General features: G+C 39.4%; 2 protein-coding genes across 4 annotated transcripts in view; both read left to right on the top strand.

Annotated features, from left to right (window-relative positions):
- Positions 1-94: 94 nt before the first annotated feature.
- On the top strand, positions 95-8,579 carry entpd4 (ectonucleoside triphosphate diphosphohydrolase 4). 3 transcript variants are annotated; one of them, XM_020594564.1, is made up of 13 exons: positions 95-315; positions 706-837; positions 943-1,137; positions 1,225-1,430; positions 1,598-1,748; positions 1,895-1,998; positions 2,309-2,368; positions 2,550-2,605; positions 3,280-3,446; positions 3,572-3,896; positions 4,290-4,375; positions 4,486-4,647; positions 7,166-8,579. In XM_020594564.1, the coding sequence occupies exons 2-13, from the start codon at positions 830-832 to the stop codon at positions 7,389-7,391; spliced, it is 1,746 nt and encodes a 581-aa protein (XP_020450220.1). In that variant the 5' UTR covers positions 95-315; positions 706-829; the 3' UTR covers positions 7,392-8,579. The 3 variants fall into 3 exon arrangements, with proteins under 3 accessions (XP_020450220.1, XP_020450218.1, XP_020450217.1); XM_020594562.1 differs by having other exon boundaries at positions 2,550-2,680; XM_020594561.1 differs by having other exon boundaries at positions 96-315; positions 2,550-2,704.
- Positions 8,580-10,442: 1,863 nt separating this feature from the next.
- slc25a37 (solute carrier family 25 member 37) overlaps positions 10,443-17,350 on the top strand; it is an 8,190-nt gene continuing 1,282 nt past the window's right edge. The window contains exons 1-4 of the mRNA XM_020594470.1: positions 10,443-10,736; positions 14,279-14,507; positions 14,827-14,883; positions 17,102-17,344. Of these exons, the coding sequence (XP_020450126.1) occupies positions 10,554-10,736; positions 14,279-14,507; positions 14,827-14,883; positions 17,102-17,344 (712 nt within the window). The 5' untranslated portion in view covers positions 10,443-10,553. The remainder of the gene's footprint in view (positions 10,737-14,278; positions 14,508-14,826; positions 14,884-17,101; positions 17,345-17,350) is intronic.

Here is a 17,350-nt window from a genome sequence, read left to right as displayed (position 1 = left end):
AAAAAAAACATTTCCAGCCAGTAGATGGCGATAATACGCGTTAAGACTGGTTTAAACCTTCTATCGTAAAGAAGAAGAGGAGTGTCGGCAGTTTCTATAATACGTCCGCGATCAGCTATTTTGCTGCTTGATATCCGGGAAGTGTGGGAACAAAAATCAAACACACCGCGGACGTAGACCAGCCTATAGTGGGTTTTTCACGTCACTCACCGGAGACGTGTCACATAGTCGTGTAACAATAATACCCTATGGTTAGTGTGTCGCCGTTCAAAGATGTTATATTTTCTAGAAAAGCGGAATTTTTACTTTTTGGCGGTAAGTATTAAATCAGTTAAAGGCTACCGATAGGTAACTTTACTGTGCTGACACTGGTGATTTGTATAACGTTTAATGTGTCGGATTCTGGTGTTTTAGCTCGCACCTGCAGTCAAACACTTGGGGTAGTCACTCTCCACAGCTGTCTGAAAACGATACCGTTAGCTAACGTTACTTGCTCTATTAACAATAGTGAACCTTATAGTCCTTCCATTTTGGCTAATTTCTGTTCACAGGGTAATTACGTTAGAATGTACATTACAGCGTTGTTAGCAAAACGAGAACGTACCCTTTACCTGTGTGGCGTTAAAGGTAGGCCTCTCATACAGGAGCCCAGAAGGTAACGTGAGTAACGTTTAATGCTAAGTGTCTCATATTTACTCCTAAAAGGTCATTAACTGTTATACGTGAGGAAAACGAGATGGGGCCGCGGAATAAGCCAAATTTCCGTCCTTCAGTCGACAGATTAATGCTTTTTGATAAGTAAACCAACAAGCTGAAGACAATCTGCACCATGGGAAGGTTGGTGTAATGTCATTTGTGGCCATGTACAGTGTTTTGATTGAGGTATCTGTGACATTTGAGGCACACTTTGCTGAGGCTCTTTATTCATTTATCTTTTGACAGGATCAGCTTTTCGTGCCTTTTCCCTGCTTCCTGGCATTTCAGCCTGTCATCTCAGATTCTTCCTCGGCTCATGATACCTTCCCTCAGACAGCTGCTCTTCATCGGCCTGGTGCTCTTCCTCACAGGACTCCTCTACCTGCTTGTCACCGGTAAGGGACATGCCAGCTGGATCAGAGAGGAAAATCACTTCCACAGGTAAACTGCTAGCTGCTGTCTGAATTGTTTTGTCATATTGGACACAGTCAATATTATGTCAACGTTAACAATTTTTGGCTGGTATAGGCACTTGGCAAGGGTGACCGATGTAGATGCGACGGATACAAGCAACCCCAATCTGAACTATGGCCTGGTAGTGGATTGTGGCAGCAGTGGCTCCAGGGTATTTGTGTATTGCTGGCCCCGGCACAATGGTAATCCCCATGAACTACTGGAAATTCAGCAAATGCGAGATCAACATGGCAAGCCAGTAGTCATGAAGATCAAACCAGGTAAGATTCCCATTGCTTGGCTTCTCATTAACCAAAACGTTATTTAAATGAGAGGTCATGAGCATTAACTACTCACCAATTAAATTTAAGGTAAGGCAAAGCTAAAGTTTGCCTTTTATTTATACACTGTAAAACAACATTTTGGTCTTTATGTTTTGTCTTTATAGGTATTTCTGAATTGGCTAAAACCCCAGAGAAAGCCAGTGATTATATATATCCACTGCTGAGCTTTGCAGCTCAGCACATTCCTAAACATAAGCACCAAGAAACACCTTTATATATCCTGTGCACAGCTGGAATGAGAATCCTACCTGAAAGGTACAGTTGGGCCTAACATAAACTCAATAATGTAATTCTGGAAGCAGGAAATGTTCACATGTCAGGTTTAAACAACACTGACTTAGTTACATTGGAAAAGGAGAACTTATTATTGATGATGAAGTTTTGCTTTTGTTTAATTTCAGTCAACAAGAAGCACTTCTTGAGGATCTGCGCACAGACATCCCGGTCCACTTCGACTTTCTCTTCTCAGATTCCCACGTAGAAGTGATTTCTGGAAAACAGGAAGGTAAATCAAAGGAATAATATAAAAATAACAGAAAAAAATTTGTATTATAAAATTTATTGCAAAACATTTTGATAATGTTGTAACATATTTAATACAATGAAATAGTTTGGATTCATCATCTCATGGGTGCTAACAGATTTCCTGCCAGTTGTTGTACCTGAAAGTGGATACCCACATGAATTTGCATCACCTAGAATAGGACATGTAGGATTCTCCTCTGTAGATCTAGTTTTTCAGTTAAAAACCAGTGCTGAATTGACAATGTTGAGAAAGATTTATTTCAAACTTTGACAGTTATTTTCATTATTAGGTGTCTACGCATGGATTGGGATAAACTTTGTCCTGGGAAGGTTTAACCATGAGGACAGTGGTAAGCATCCAAGCAGGCAATATTTCAACAGCATATCACTTTTAAAAAGTTAACATTTTGCCATGAAACAGCTGATAGTATATGTTAAATAATCCAGGAAGACTTTTGAAAACAAGTCTTCAGTTACACAGTAATTATATGAAGCCTGACTGTCTCACATCTCTCCTGTCATTTGTACCAGATGAGGAAGCTGTAGTGGAGGTGCATGTCCCAGGCAGTGATAAGCAGGAGGCACTGGTGAGAAAAAGGACTGCCAGTGTTCTGGATATGGGCGGGGTCTCCACACAAATTGCATATGAAGTGCCCAAAACTGTAAGCTTTGCTTCTCCACAGCAGGTTATTATCCAAAACCAATTCTGTTGTTGTGCTGCCTTTGGTTTTTGTCACTCAACCTTTGTTGTTCTCCCTCTTTCCTACCCCCATCATTTCCTGGTTAAACCTGTGTGCACCATTTTTGTCCCGTGGAGATGATCCGCTCTCCATTCATCACTATTGAAGGCATACTGTAAGCCTGCTGAATGACTGTAGCAGGATGTAGGACTGAGGACATTAAGGCATTTATGTAGGGATCATCAAATGTAGTGGAAGTTATCCTTGTTTGTGTTGTAGTGATTTATGTCCAGTAGAAGGTTTGGCATACCCTGTTTGTCCTTTGTATTCTCACTGTTATTTTTTTACACCACATGAAGTTCAGTAGGATGTTCAGTGTGTTCCTATTGGATGGTTTCAGCTTTTATTTTTTTGATGTTTTAAGATACATTAAACTAGACAGCCATCTACTTCTCTCATGTGGCTTGATCTGCTGTAATAACCATGGACAGTCTTGCATGTCACCACTGCTGTCATCTAAATTCAAACACTGTATTATGACACTGGCATCATTCCTAAGCTGAATTTAGTTTGTTCTCTAGGAGGAAGTTGCCAAGAATTTACTGGCCGAGTTCAACCTGGGGTGTGATGCACATCGCACAGAGCATGTTTATCGTGTTTATGTATCCACCTTCCTGGGTTTCGGAGGAAATGCAGCACGGCAAAGATACGAAGAAAGCCTCATCAAAAATACTGCCACTCGAAACAAGTGAGCTCCAGTCAAATCAGATACCTTGATTTCAATTTTTTTCTAGTTTTTTTTGTAAATGTTTCCTACCAGTCAGTACATAGTGCTGTCTATATTTACACCACATTACTGACTTTATTTTTCAGGCTCTTAGGTCAGCATATTGGTAAGACAGCAGAGTCTCCCCTCTTAGACCCTTGTCTGCCCATAGACCTACAAGATGAGATTGGTCCGTCTACACAGAAGCTCTATCTGCGTGGCACAGGAGACTTTGACCTGTGTAGACAGATTCTCCAGCCATTCCTCAACCGCACCAATGAGACCCAAAGCTCCCTCAATGGTGTCTACCAGCCAGCCATTGACTACAACAACAGTCAGTTCTATGGCTTCTCTGAGTTCTACTACTGCATGGAGGACGTGCTGCGCATGGGCGGGGAATATAATGCTTTGAAATATGCCCAGGCTGCCAAGGTAAACACTACGTGACAATACCACTGTTGTGATGTTGGATATACTCCCAGTAAGATACTTATCGTTCTGTACATTTTTCAGAAAGCTTTATCTCACCAGAAATGCAGTATTATTGCTGTTAAAGGAATCATTCTTTTTGAGTGTAGTTAAAATTTGTCTGTCACATAGCTAGTTTTTACATAACCACTAGCTACTTTTATTTTGCTGTGCGGTATTTAGGATAGGATTAGGATAGTTTTGAACTTTGGACAAAACCCTTTTTGGCCTGTTATGGCTATAATGCTACTTTTTATTAGCATAATAATTAAGGAGAAACAACAGTTAATACACTGTTAATTGTTCTTTTACAGTATCACTGGAAACTGTCCTGATGTTGTAGTTTTACCTTTACAGGGTTACTGCGCCACCCAGTGGACGACTCTGCTTGATCGCTTTGACTCAGGCCTGTATGCCTCACATACTGATCTTCACAGACTGAAGTAAGTCATACAAGACTGTCAAACAACTTATAAGCTTAACTAACAACCTGGTCACATCCCAAATAAAGACACCTATTAGGCTCTCAGTGGCTTTATGTTTACGTCTGTAGGTACCAGTGTTTTAAATCGGCATGGATGTATGAAGTACTGCACTCAGGCTTCTCTTTCCCAACCAATTATAAAAATCTGAAGACTGCCCTGTTGGTCTATGATAAGGAGATCCAGTGGACTCTGGGAGCTATTCTTTACAGAACACGATTTCTGCCTTTGAGGTAAGATAGAATTTTTTTTTTTTTTTTCCCCCCTCACATGTATCCTGTTCTTAGTCACTTTACTAATCAGGCCTTAAGCAATGTTAGCCAGTGAAAATTATCATCTTAAATCTCATCTAGATAAAGCAAATCTTACAGTGGAGGAAAGATTGGTTGATCTTCACAACTATCTTTGATAATAGCAAACTTTTATTTTGAATGTCATTGAGGAGTGAGTGCTTGGGTTTGGCTTGTACTGAGCAAACCATTAATACTTACTGCAACAGCAGCTTCTTACTGCATTTGGCAACAGGAGGTAAATTAAAGCTAAGGAATGTCAAAGGTCTCAGACATATTCTAACTGGGAAACTAAACTTTGCCAAAGCCTCTAGTAGATACCAAATTATAGACACTTACACTAGAAATTAAACTGAATGACAAAAACAATTTAAGAAAGTATTCAACAAAACTCATCTTTCAGTTTCACAATCTTGGTCATTAATGGGTTGCTTTTAAAAAAACATATAAAGAATTTCATATCAGAAAATAAGCTCTCGTGTGCTGTTAACCTTCAAAAAGAGAGAGAGAGAGAGCTGGTCCTGATCTGGCTACCTTCAAATAAGTTCAGTTTGCTGGATTTGAACCTATTGGTATGTTGCTCAATCAGCCACACAAAAATTTGAAGTAAGCTGTCATGAAGTGAAAAGTCAGAATTTCTGCCAGATCAAACTTCACTAGTTCAGTGAATGTTTTCCACATTCTCCTGGTTCAAAGCCAATCTAGTCAGTACAGAAAGTTTTCAGACCCTTTCAAGTTTTCTACATATTTTTGTTTCAGACTCATCTTAAAATGGATTGAATTCAGTTTTTCCTCATCAATCTACACACAGTACTCCACAATGATAACAGAGTATTTTGTAAATTTATTAAAAATAAAGCAATGAAATATCCCATATGCATAAGTATTCAAACCTTTTGTTATGACACTTGCATTTGAGCTTGGGTGCGTCCTACGCCTGTCGGTAGTTGTTGAGATGCTTCTACAGCTTGATTAAACTCTTCCTGTGCCTAATTTAATGCACTGGATATAATTAGGAAAGGCACACACTTGTGTTTGTAAGGTCTCACAGTTGATGGTGTAGGTCAGAGTGAGAACAAAGCCATGAGGTGGAGAGAACTGTCCACAGACCTGCAAGACAGGATTGTGTCAAGACATGGATCTAGGGAAGGATACAGAAAAATTTCTGCTGCATTGAAAGTGCCCAAGGGCACAGTCACCTCCATCATTCTCAAATGGAAGAGATTTGGAACAATCAACAATCTTCATAGATATGGTCATCCAGCCAGGCTGAGTAATCAAGGATGAAGGGCCTTGGTCAGACAGGTAACCAGGAACCTAATGGTCACTATGAATGAGATCCAGAGTTTCTTTCTGAGGTGGCTGTGGATCAGGAGGTAGAATGGGTCATCTCCTAACTGGAAGGTTGTCAGTTTGATTCCCAGCTTCTCCAGTCCACGTGTCCCAGTGTCCTTGAGCAAGATGCAGAACCCCCAGTTGCTCCCAGTGATGTCACTGATGTGTGTGTGCTTGGGAATGCAAATGGGTAAATAGACAAATAGTGTGAAAGCGCTTATCTCTTGAATACTATATTTTGTCTTGTTCTTGGGTATCTTGAGTTGTTCTCAGGGATTAATTGTAGGAGGATCATTCTTGTTTTTGATTGTCTCTCAAATACTATATTCTGTTTAGTTTTAGGTACTGTACTTTGGAATGTTTCTCAAGATATGTATGTGGTGTTTGTTTCTCAAATGTTGTGTTGCTGCTCTCTATTGCTGCTGGAACACAGGAATTTCCCCATTGCGGGATCAATAAAGTCCTACCTACCTACCTACCATTAATCTTTACAGTCAGACGTGGTGGCAGCATCATGTTGTTCTGCAAGTGGGACAAGGGCACTAGTCTGGATATAGAGAGGGAGGGATGCAGAGAAATAAAGCAATTCTGAATGAAAACTTTCTCCAGGGTGCTCAGGGTCTCAGGCTGGGGTGAAGGTTTACATTTCAAGATGATGGCCTGAAGCATACCACCAAGAAAACACAGGAGTGGCTTCTGGAAAACTCTGTGAAAGTCATGGGGTGGCCCAGCCGGAGTCCGGACCTGAACCCAATACAGCATCTCTAGAGAGACCTGAAAATGGCTGTGCACCAACACTCCCCATCCAACTTGGTTGGCCTTGAACGATTCTGCCAAGCAGAATGGAAGAAAATTCCAAAAGAGCTTGTAGCTTCTTTCTCAAGAAGTCTTAAGGCTGTCATTCCTGCCAGAGGTGCTTTAACCAAGTACTAAGTAAAGGGTCTGAATTTACTTATGTAAATGGGATATTTCAGCCTTTTATTTTTAATACATTTACAAAACACTCCAAAAACCTGTTTCCAGTTTATCATTGTGTGTAGGTTGGAAAAAAAAATCTAATTTAAGAAAACTTTCCATATTGATTGTACATATACAAGTGTTAATATCTTTTTTTGGTCTCTTCCAGAGACATCCAACAGGAAAGTCTGAAAGGGGTGCACTCTCACTGGCGGCATAGCTTCTCTTTTGTCAACAACTACTACTTATTTCTGGCATGTTTCTTCATTGTGTTGTTGTCTATTATGCTGTACTTACTGAGACTCCGGCACATCACGGCGCAGCGCTGCACCCCCTCCTCTGTACCGTGGTTGGAACAGGGCCTTGGCTCACCCACACTCCTTATCAACCTCTAAACGTTGTATAGTGTACACTCTGGACAGCATGTCTGACTTTCCAGAGCCAGTCTTCACTTTTCTGTCAGAGGCTATCGGCCTGCTCAGTGAGCCTTTGAAGGCCACTACCCTGACAACAGGACTGCTCCCTGCTGTGTGTTGAGAAATGGTACTGCAGTTTGGACAAATGAGGAAAATATGTGACTTTCAGGCTTTCCTGAGCCAGTATTGGTCCTGAAGTTATTTTAATATTGCAGTGATGTGTTTTGCAGGATTCATATTTTTGCCTGCCACTTACTCCTTTAGTCAAATTTAAATGGCAGCTTCGTCCAATGTCATCTATTTTATTTCTGTAGAACAAACACAAAAATACTTTCTCACTAAGTAATCCTACAAATAAATATGTAGTCTACACTTTGAATTTCACAAAATTGGCCAAGTGTTGGCACTGGATTTTTATTTTATTTTTATGTGTGAGGATTTGCCTTTCTTTATGCCTTTTGTTTGTGCATGATCACATCTTTTTATTTTTATTTTATTTTACTGGCAAATGTTATGAGCACTTGCCATTAAAGGAGCACTTTCTAATGCAGATGTGAAAGACAATACACAACATGGAATGGCCTTTTTTCTGTCTTTCCCATATTGTTCTGCCTCATATTTATAGTGTAAGACAAGTAGCTGTTCAAAGCTATAATAGTGCAATACATGTTTTGTCACTGTTTGGAATTTCTCAAAAACACCTCTCCTCTTTTGTCTAAAGTAGAAGAATCCTCTTTTATTGTAACATGTACAATGAAATTTTGTTTGGAGTCAAGGGCCCCAGGCCACTGTGTGCATACACATGGACCACCATCATGGGCAACTTGGGGGTTCAGTGTCTTCCCCAAAGACACTTCAACACGTGTAATGTGTACTGCAGGCACTGAGATTTGAACCTCCAACCTTCCAGTTGGGAGACAGCTGCTCTACCCACTACACCACTGTCACCCCAATCGGTGTCAGTCTTTCTTAAAGCCCTGCTGAAATTCTTGATCTGGGTTATATGACTATTGTCATATATTTACATTGGGTTTTGTTTTCAGAGGCTGTCATGTCACTGCTGTGAGGGGATGAAAATGAGAGCACATGCCCCATTATTTATAGAAAAATTGTCTGTGGTGAAAGGTTTGCACAGATGAATGCAAAATAAATGTCACAATTTGGTAACAAAGGTTTTATGGTATAGTTGTCTGGCTGTTTATTTCACGAGGAGGAGAACAGATTAACAAATGGCATTGGTACAACCGGGTAGTCAGTCTCAACTCTGTGGTTCTCAAAGTATAATGTAAACAACTTCTTTGAGCAAGTTTATTCCAGTTAATGAGGAATTGTGGTAGTACACATTTGAGTTTATGCTGCACAAGAGCATCAGTCAATTGTATAAATCTGTGTGCAGCTGCTAATGACCACATAAGCACATTTGCTGTAGACACCTTTATGTTATGTTACAGCTGTGCAGAGGCATCCTGAGACTAAGGTGTCTTGGCCTGCTGTTTGTCCTTGTTTTTACTTATAGATCTAACACTAAAGAAGACTTCTGGTAATAGAAAGGGGGCAAACGAGAGTAATAATTTAAGCTGCACAACATGTGAGAGTCATCACCTGTGGAGTAAAACAGTTGAATTTATTATTACATATCTCATTTGTTTGTTGTTTTGGTCATAGACAACAGGTAACTATAGATTTTCCAGTGGTTCAAAAGCTGGTTTTAAGCTCTGACTGTAGATTCCCGCTATAGCAGCTGTTAAAACTCTGCTCTAACAAGTGGCTCTTAAGATATTAGGCTCTGTAATGCTGAGTCATGTCACTCTGTTATGGACACACCCACAGAGACACTGCAGCGTGCTTTGTGTGTAGAGCTTATGGTATGGTGAGTAATAGTTAATAGATGAAGGTGCTGTAAATATATTTAATACTGCGATACTTATTAGAGTAATAATATTTACAAATATTTTGACCAGCATAGTTGTAATAACAAAGGTTCCTCTCTCTCTGTGAATGAGAATATATTGATGGAGAAGCACTAAATCTCCAGCATGTTCACTTCAATCAGATGATATCATAAACACAAACTGACATTATCTACGATGAAATTTCCAGATGATCACCAGTGAGTAGAACAATATACCTGTACTACTGCAGACAGGAATAAGCAACAAAGCAATTATTTAAAAGTAAGAAATCTATCTGTTTGAGGGATGTGCAACCCCAGTGGCGTAGAGTAGTTAATTACATAGATTTAATATGTACATAGACTATGAAGCTATTGCTCTTAAGTAGTTCTAATTTTGCCAGTGCACTATATATTTGTACTGCATGACATTTCACATACTGTAGGCCTGTATTTCAGAGCTCTATTGTATGATCTATAAATGTTCCTGAGTAAGACAATATACAATGTAGGTAAAACTGGGTTCCCCTTGACAAACTATAACATTAAGTAGATGCTTACATGTTATTTCATCAGTAATAATAATCCAGTATTATTAATTTAACGTATTGAAAAGGACCATTCTGCATAATCAGTACTTTTGATACTTAGCCTCTAAGTCATTTTTGCTGTCAGTTCTTGTACAGTACTTCGACTTGAGTATTTTTATACTGTAGTAGGTTATTACTACCTTTGTTTAAATAGCCTCGGGAACTGAATATTTCTTCCACTACTTGTACATAATGTATAGGCCTACATTCTTATGAAACCACAAGAGATACAGTAGGTCCTTATAAATGGAACGTTTGGTTTTTCCACAGTACTGATGAACAGATGCTGCTTGATAAGGAGACCAAGCTTACTTATCTATTAAACCAGCACTGTGCGATTACACTTTTGTCAAACCCTATGAAAAACTACCAGAGAAACATACACAAGCAGGGATGCATACAAACTGAAATAACAGCAGGGCTGAAAAATGTCAGAGGCATCTACTACAAAACTTTTCATTGGTCGCCTCAATGCAAGAGCCCACCCCATTGTTAAATACCAGGAACATGATTGGTCCATATGCACCCAAGACACGCCCCCAGCTGAAGATTTTACAGAGGTACTGCAACTAACTCGTAGTGAGGATGTTGTGGTTATGTACACAGTCGACAGCTGTCTGAGAGTTGTTTTGTAACAGCTCCTGGAAGAGCTCACAAGGCATGGAGTTGAGCTCGGACAGTGTGGTGGCACCGTCGGACATGTCGCAAATCAAAAGCAAAGACGATGTTGACGGTGACTACGAGAGCTTGCCCCCTCATGTCTCAGTTATGACCCACATGACAGCAGGAGCCGTGGCTGGCATTCTGGAGCACACAGTGATGTACCCCGTGGACTCTGTCAAGGTACCGTACACAGACGCAGCTTAGCAGTAAATTACACTTGTTCTGACACTACAGTTCATTCACTAAAGAAATACACAGCTCTGCTAACCGTGCGGGTAGTCTGCTATCGCTCGCTAACAAACGTTAGCTATAAAGTGTTCAAACTGCCCATCCTCAGTTAGCCTGGGTGTTAGCCCATTTGGACACGACAGCACGTAAACTTAATTAAAAAACTTGTTAGACAGGTTAACGTCGATTAAAGCGGAATAAAAGTGGAATGTTTTAACTAAACCGAACAAGTAGAAACTGTTTTAATATTTCTCCTTCTTTGTCGATATGACTTTTAACTAATTCGCAACCTTACTGGACGCCAAGTGTAACCTTAATTTACCAAAGTCACATATTAGCAAGGTTAGAATAATGTTATTGCCACTTTAATCATGAGCTCATTTGGAGTGTGAAAGCACGTTTTCATGCTATCCCAGCTTTTTCCTCAGTCATATACCTTTTTCATGGTACTGACGCAGGGTAAGTGAAGGTCAAGTGCCTGGCTTGGCTGTAATTAATGTCAAACTGCTTTGAAATTTACAGCCAGACTTAACTAACATAAGGTGAATCTCTGTAGTGCAGTAACAAAGTGTACGTTTGTGGCCACTCTTAGATGCACTGACTGTAGTAACTAATTAACAAAGGTTAATTGTTTCCCCGTTGGACTGTCAATCCAGTGTTCAGCAATAAATGTATGAGAATAAATTTGAAAAGGTGTCAGTATATTCACCAAGACATTTATATTAATTAGATTGAATTTAGGAAGTAAGTACCAGATAGACAGAGTACTTTATTAATCCCTCAAATCCCTTTTCAAAAAAATTACTGACACAAGGATTAATCAGTAAACAAGAAAATAATCTGCAGAACTGATCATGGAAACTGTTAGTTGCGGTGCTAATACGCAGTACAAGAAAAATGTAAATCATATTTTGATTTATTAATGACAAACCCAACTTCAACTGTTATGTTGCTCCTAAATAGCTTGGAGGTAGGAAATACTGAGCATAGTACAGTCATCTGGTGGCACTTATTTATTTGCACACTAGGAACAAGTGAAAGCAAATTTGATCTATCTTGAGTACATATGGTACTGACTGAATCTTGTCACCTAGTTGCATGTTAAGTAGCAGTTGCACATTTAATTGGATTATACAAATACCTGGGGATTGTATGACTGGTGTTCATACAAATTTGTTCACTAATTTGTGCCATTTTGAGGCTAAAGCCTGCTGTTGAAGTTATTGTTCAGTTAATCAAAATGATGAAGTCTGTTAAAATTGGCTTGAAGGTGAACTTGACCCCCCACAATCCTCTCTCTCCCCTGCTCAGCTGCTGTTTTCAGTGTGGTGTTGTTTTAATTTGGCTTGCTATCATACCCTAATAATAGCTTCATTAAAACACTTCAACAAATGTCATTATATCTATCCTCTTTGCCAGTGTCACAGTCTCAGCGTTTTCCCGAATGAACGCATGGGTCTTTTGTTACCTAATCCGCTGTCGCCATTTCCTCTTGAGGTTTTTAAGTTTTCATAAGCACCTTCCAACTGCAGATGTGGTGCTCATTCAGTTTGATCACTGTGTGTCTGACACATAACTTGTTTTGAAATGTCAGTGTATCTAAACTGATGAAAGACTTAATCCTGGTTCCTGTTTTATCCTATCTATGCTGACAGTTTTCGAGTACAGTGTAGGAAAACTGTGCCTCTTAAGACTTCAGATACTAACTGCAGCGGCCTTTTTCCCCCAGTTAAGATCCTAAAATAATGACCCTGGTGTCTCACATTGTACTAGAGATAGGTTTAGCAGAATATCTCTTTTAATTAAGACTTGTTGGCCTATTTCAGAGTTCACATACCTTCCATGGAATGAGGCGCACCTAGGACTCAGGGTGTAGCCTCTCCTCTTGTTGGAGGAGGATCTTATCAGCGCTGCCACATTTGGAATCAGTCTTATGCAGTGAAGGGTGTGTTTATGTAATTGCACTCCTGTAGTGTTGATTAGTAAACGGCCATAGAACCAGAACGGCCAAAGCTGAATTAGAGAGATAGGACACAGTGTAATGTAATTGATAGGAGTGTGTCCTTTGTCAGGATGCTTAACTGGCTACCTGTTGATTCCTGAGTTGACTGTGACAGTGATGTTAATAGCATTTTAAGCATACAGTGAGGTTAACTTTGTGCTATCCCAGTATAGAAAGTATTATAAATAATCTATACAGTATATCATATTTTAAAGGCAAATATAACTGTAAAAACTGGGTAATGAATTTATTTTTAATGCAGTAGCTGAAAACCAAATGATAATTGAATATGCCTGCTTGTTATCAAGTTAGTGCTCAAAGTACGGGACTGGATTTTCTTGTTCACATATTATCTTAATAGTTTCTTATACTCTTCTATCATTGTAGGTCCACAGTTAAAACAGGTATTTCACATTTTAATAATTTCTTATTAGTACTCAGTGGATGCAGTATTTTCAAGGCTGATGTAAATATCAGTATTTGAATGTTAAAAAAAAACCTTGCAATGGTATATTGGTCATTTATGGTTGAGGTTGTTTAAAGTAACAAGTAATGTTGGCTTCTTTAAACCGTAACCAGAATTTTTTTCCATCATTTTTTAAGTTACACAGCCTTTACTACAACTTAACCATCTATTCACTTCCTTAAAGTAAATTTATTTTGTATGGTTAAGCTTTGAGTATCTATTGCTTACTAAACAAGTACCTGTGTTGTGTTTTTAAGTGCATGAAATGTCTTTTATCATCAGGCATTTAGGAAGTTATCAGTAAATAAGAGCACAGTCCCAGGATACAGTGGGAACTGTCTGAAGGTTATGTTTTCTCCGATGTAATTTAAGTCCCTGAAATTATCTATACAGCAAACTGATACTGTAATTGTTAAGTTTTATATATCAAGGACCTCACTGATTAATGTGAAAATGAGCTCATGTAATATGTAGTGTATACTGTGTATGTTTAAATCACTCAAGCTTCGAATATAAACTATTGTACCAAGTTGTGTGTGTCCCAACTTCCCACACTTGTAGCAAACAGAAGTGTAATAGAAACTTTATTGTCAGACCAAATGAAGGAAACATATGGGAACATACTGAGGAAGATAGACCTAGCCTGTCTCCTGAACCAGCCCCAGATGTGCTTGCATATAACAACATGCTTTGTGCTGTGCAGATAACTTGCCATGGTGAAGTAAAACAAAGCGTTGCCACAGTCTCTCACACCAGCCTTGAGAGAGACACACATCATTCAGACAGGACCCCCTGCTGCCAAGAGCACTTACTGTCAGCACAGTGTGACAGCATTACAGGGGACAGTGCATCAGTTAATCATGGTTGACAGTACCCCAGGTGCCACTCATGGTCATATTTACATATTCATGTAGAACTCAAACTTTGGCACTTGGATAATGTAACTGTTAAAAGATGTACCTAAAGTGGAGCAAATGAAAAGCAGCAGTTTAAATATGTCTTGTTTTTTTGTTGTTTCTTTTTCAGACAAGGATGCAGAGCCTGCAGCCAGACCCAAATGCACAGTACAGGAGTGTGTATGAGGCTCTGAAAAGGATCATCCGAACTGAGGGGATCTTCAGACCGCTGAGGGGCCTCAACATCACCATGATAGGAGCAGGACCTGCCCATGCGCTCTACTTTGCCTGCTATGAACAGGCTAAACGCTCACTAAGTGACGTCATTCAGAGTGGAGGCAACAGCCATTTAGCCAACGGTACAAATTCCCATGTCACAACACAAATCACATGACTGTCATATTAACTGTGTTTACACTTGTCTAAGCAACATGGCCTGCGGTAGTGCAGTTAGGAGAAGTCATTTTAATTATCTGTGTTGGCAGGACAAAGCCACACCCCAGACATGAAAAATCCAAACATGCTATCTGGAATATGATGGTTAAAAATTGTTTAGGTTAAGGTTTTCTAGCATGTAAACAACAAAAGAAAATCCCCTCAAATATAAGGCTCATGTTTGTAACATTCATTTGCTGTTAAATTGTAAACACAGTCACAGTCTCTTTTGTATTTTAACAGGTATAGCAGGTAGTGTGGCCACTGTTCTCCATGATGCAGTCATGAACCCTGCTGAAGGTAAGCAAAAAGATTCTAATTCCCTCCTTGACCTTTAAAGGATAAAGATGATGATACTGTATAATTTCACAACATTTAAGTTGGCAAATCCCATGAAAAGACCAAAACCAGCAATGATTTATCTATCTAATGCCTGATATAAACTTTATTATTCTATGTGCCATAGAACTCCAGTGTTGTTCAAAAACGTATATAATGGTGACATATTCTTTCAATACAATGTACATGTAGTTTAGTGTGTGTCAGTTGTTCATAAACCGTCCTGCTGCAGTAAATTCACTACATCACCAGATGTGTGTAAGGGCATTTTCAAACTTGTAGCTCATTCACTAGTATGAGTCACTGGACCAGTTTGTAATTTTGGTTCATTTTCTCCTTAGTTCGGTTTCTTTTCACACAGACAAAAATCCAAGAAAACCAAAATGCATCACCATAGATCATGTGAAAACTTTCCCTAGGGCAGGAATGGGAACATAAGTACAGGAGGAAGATTTGTGTTCTGTACTGATGAATATTCCTATGAATACAATTTGCTCTGCAGTGTGAAGAAACAGCACAATGGCCATTTTCTTCTAACTGTGGTAATTATCTGGGTAATACACTAATCAAAACTATGCCACCAGCTACATACAGGAGCCGCTTAGCTCCGACTTGCAAAGCACTCTTTGTACTTTGTCTAGATTAAGGTCGGATCACGTTTCCACCACAAACGAAGCACTCCGCAATTCATTTAAGCCGGAAATGAGATATATCTATATTATAGATATATCTCCCAGTGAAGAGTCTCGGTGCAGCTGCTTTGGTCCACACCCAAGTGAGTGCAATTGTGGTGTTAAGACCTGCCCAAACAAACCACACCATGTGGGAAATGACTGGATTCAACGAGACTAAACAAGGCAGGTGTGAAAATGAAAACTCTCTAAATCTGCAGCTGGAAATAGTCCCCAGCAAAATTAGTATAAAAAAAAACTGCATTGCTCAGCTGCTATAGAAGATTGCCTAGCCTTAAAAAAAAAAAATAAAAAAAGAAACTGTATGAGCAGTTTTTTTTTTAATTTGGCTCCATGAACAAAAGAACCTGGGGCTGGTTGCCACAAACATGTCAGACAGACAAATGAACACATTGTTGGTTTTGGTCTTTGAAGTTTTGGGTTTTAAAACGGCAGATATTAACAGTGTTCTTGGACCATGCTGGTCAGCACAATATTATTAATGGGTGATTGTTGAGTTCTGACTGCCCAGGTTGGCATAATTTTAATAAAATCCTTTGACCATCTGTAAAATTAAGTTTTGTCCTTTCATCTCTTCTTGTTTTACTCATGTGTCTTATGGTCAGGTAAAATGAGAATGATTAAAAACTGTCTGGCTTGCACATGAACATATTTAAAATTTGTGATGGGCCAATCTACTTTTTATTAGTTCCGATCCAATTCCAATACACCCATGCCAATTCCTATACAAGAGCTCTTTCACTGCAATAAAACGATCAACACTAATAAACATAGTATTAAATATGAGTAATGATGGAAAAGTGCAACCACTAGATGGTCAGAGGCCAAGGACACACAAGCATCTCCAGATTTGCACATTTACAAATCTCCACTTTTGGGCTAGAAATAAACATGTAGCTTTGATTTTGCAAGATTTCACATTTACCATTTAAAATGTAGCCAACATCAGAGCATTAATAATTTATTATTAATAAAAAACCTATCTCTCCTGTTTTTGTATGGTGGGTCCAGTAAAGTAGCAACTGAATAGAGGAACAGCTTTGATGCTGCTCACATCTGAGGCCCAAATATCGATTGTAAAGATGTTGGCTTTAACATTTTCTAACTGCGTCACTAACTGTGATGACACTCGGTGGTACAGTTCAGGTATAACAGCCTCTGTAATGTATTTTCTGGATGGCAGATTATACCTGGGTTCTAAGGGCTCCAACAGGCTGTGAAATCTGACATTTTCCACTACAGATAGTGGTTGGTCATCAAGTATAAAGAAGTTAAGCAACTTTAGCCCTTTAGTCCCTTTAGCCTTTGGGTTGCCTTCCCTTTGGGAAGTGTATGCAATTCTGCAAAGCATGAGCAAGAGGTCTGCTGCCTGGTGGTGTGTTGTTTGAGATACTGTATTTTTGTCCAAGTGCAAAGTAGAAATTGTATAGACTACACATAATAAAATCTGAATTAAACCTAGTTCTTTGTTTCTTTCCATGACCCAGTGGTAAAGCAGAGGATGCAGATGTACAACTCTCCATATCGAGGACTTTGGGATTGTATTCAAACAGTAACACGCACTGAAGGCATCGCAGCCTTCTACCGTAGCTACAGCACACAACTGGCCATGAACATTCCCTTCCAGGCTGTTCACTTCATGACGTATGAGCTAATGCAGGAACAGTTGAACCCCCACAGACATTACCACCCTGGCAGCCACATAGTGTCGGGAGGGGCGGGACGGGCCGTGTTCT

This window comes from Monopterus albus, unplaced genomic scaffold, assembly GCF_001952655.1.
Source record: "Monopterus albus unplaced genomic scaffold, M_albus_1.0 scaffold23.1, whole genome shotgun sequence".
In the NCBI taxonomy this organism is placed as follows: Eukaryota; Metazoa; Chordata; class Actinopteri; order Synbranchiformes; family Synbranchidae; genus Monopterus; species Monopterus albus.
This window is presented reverse-complemented; position numbering and strand designations above follow the sequence as displayed.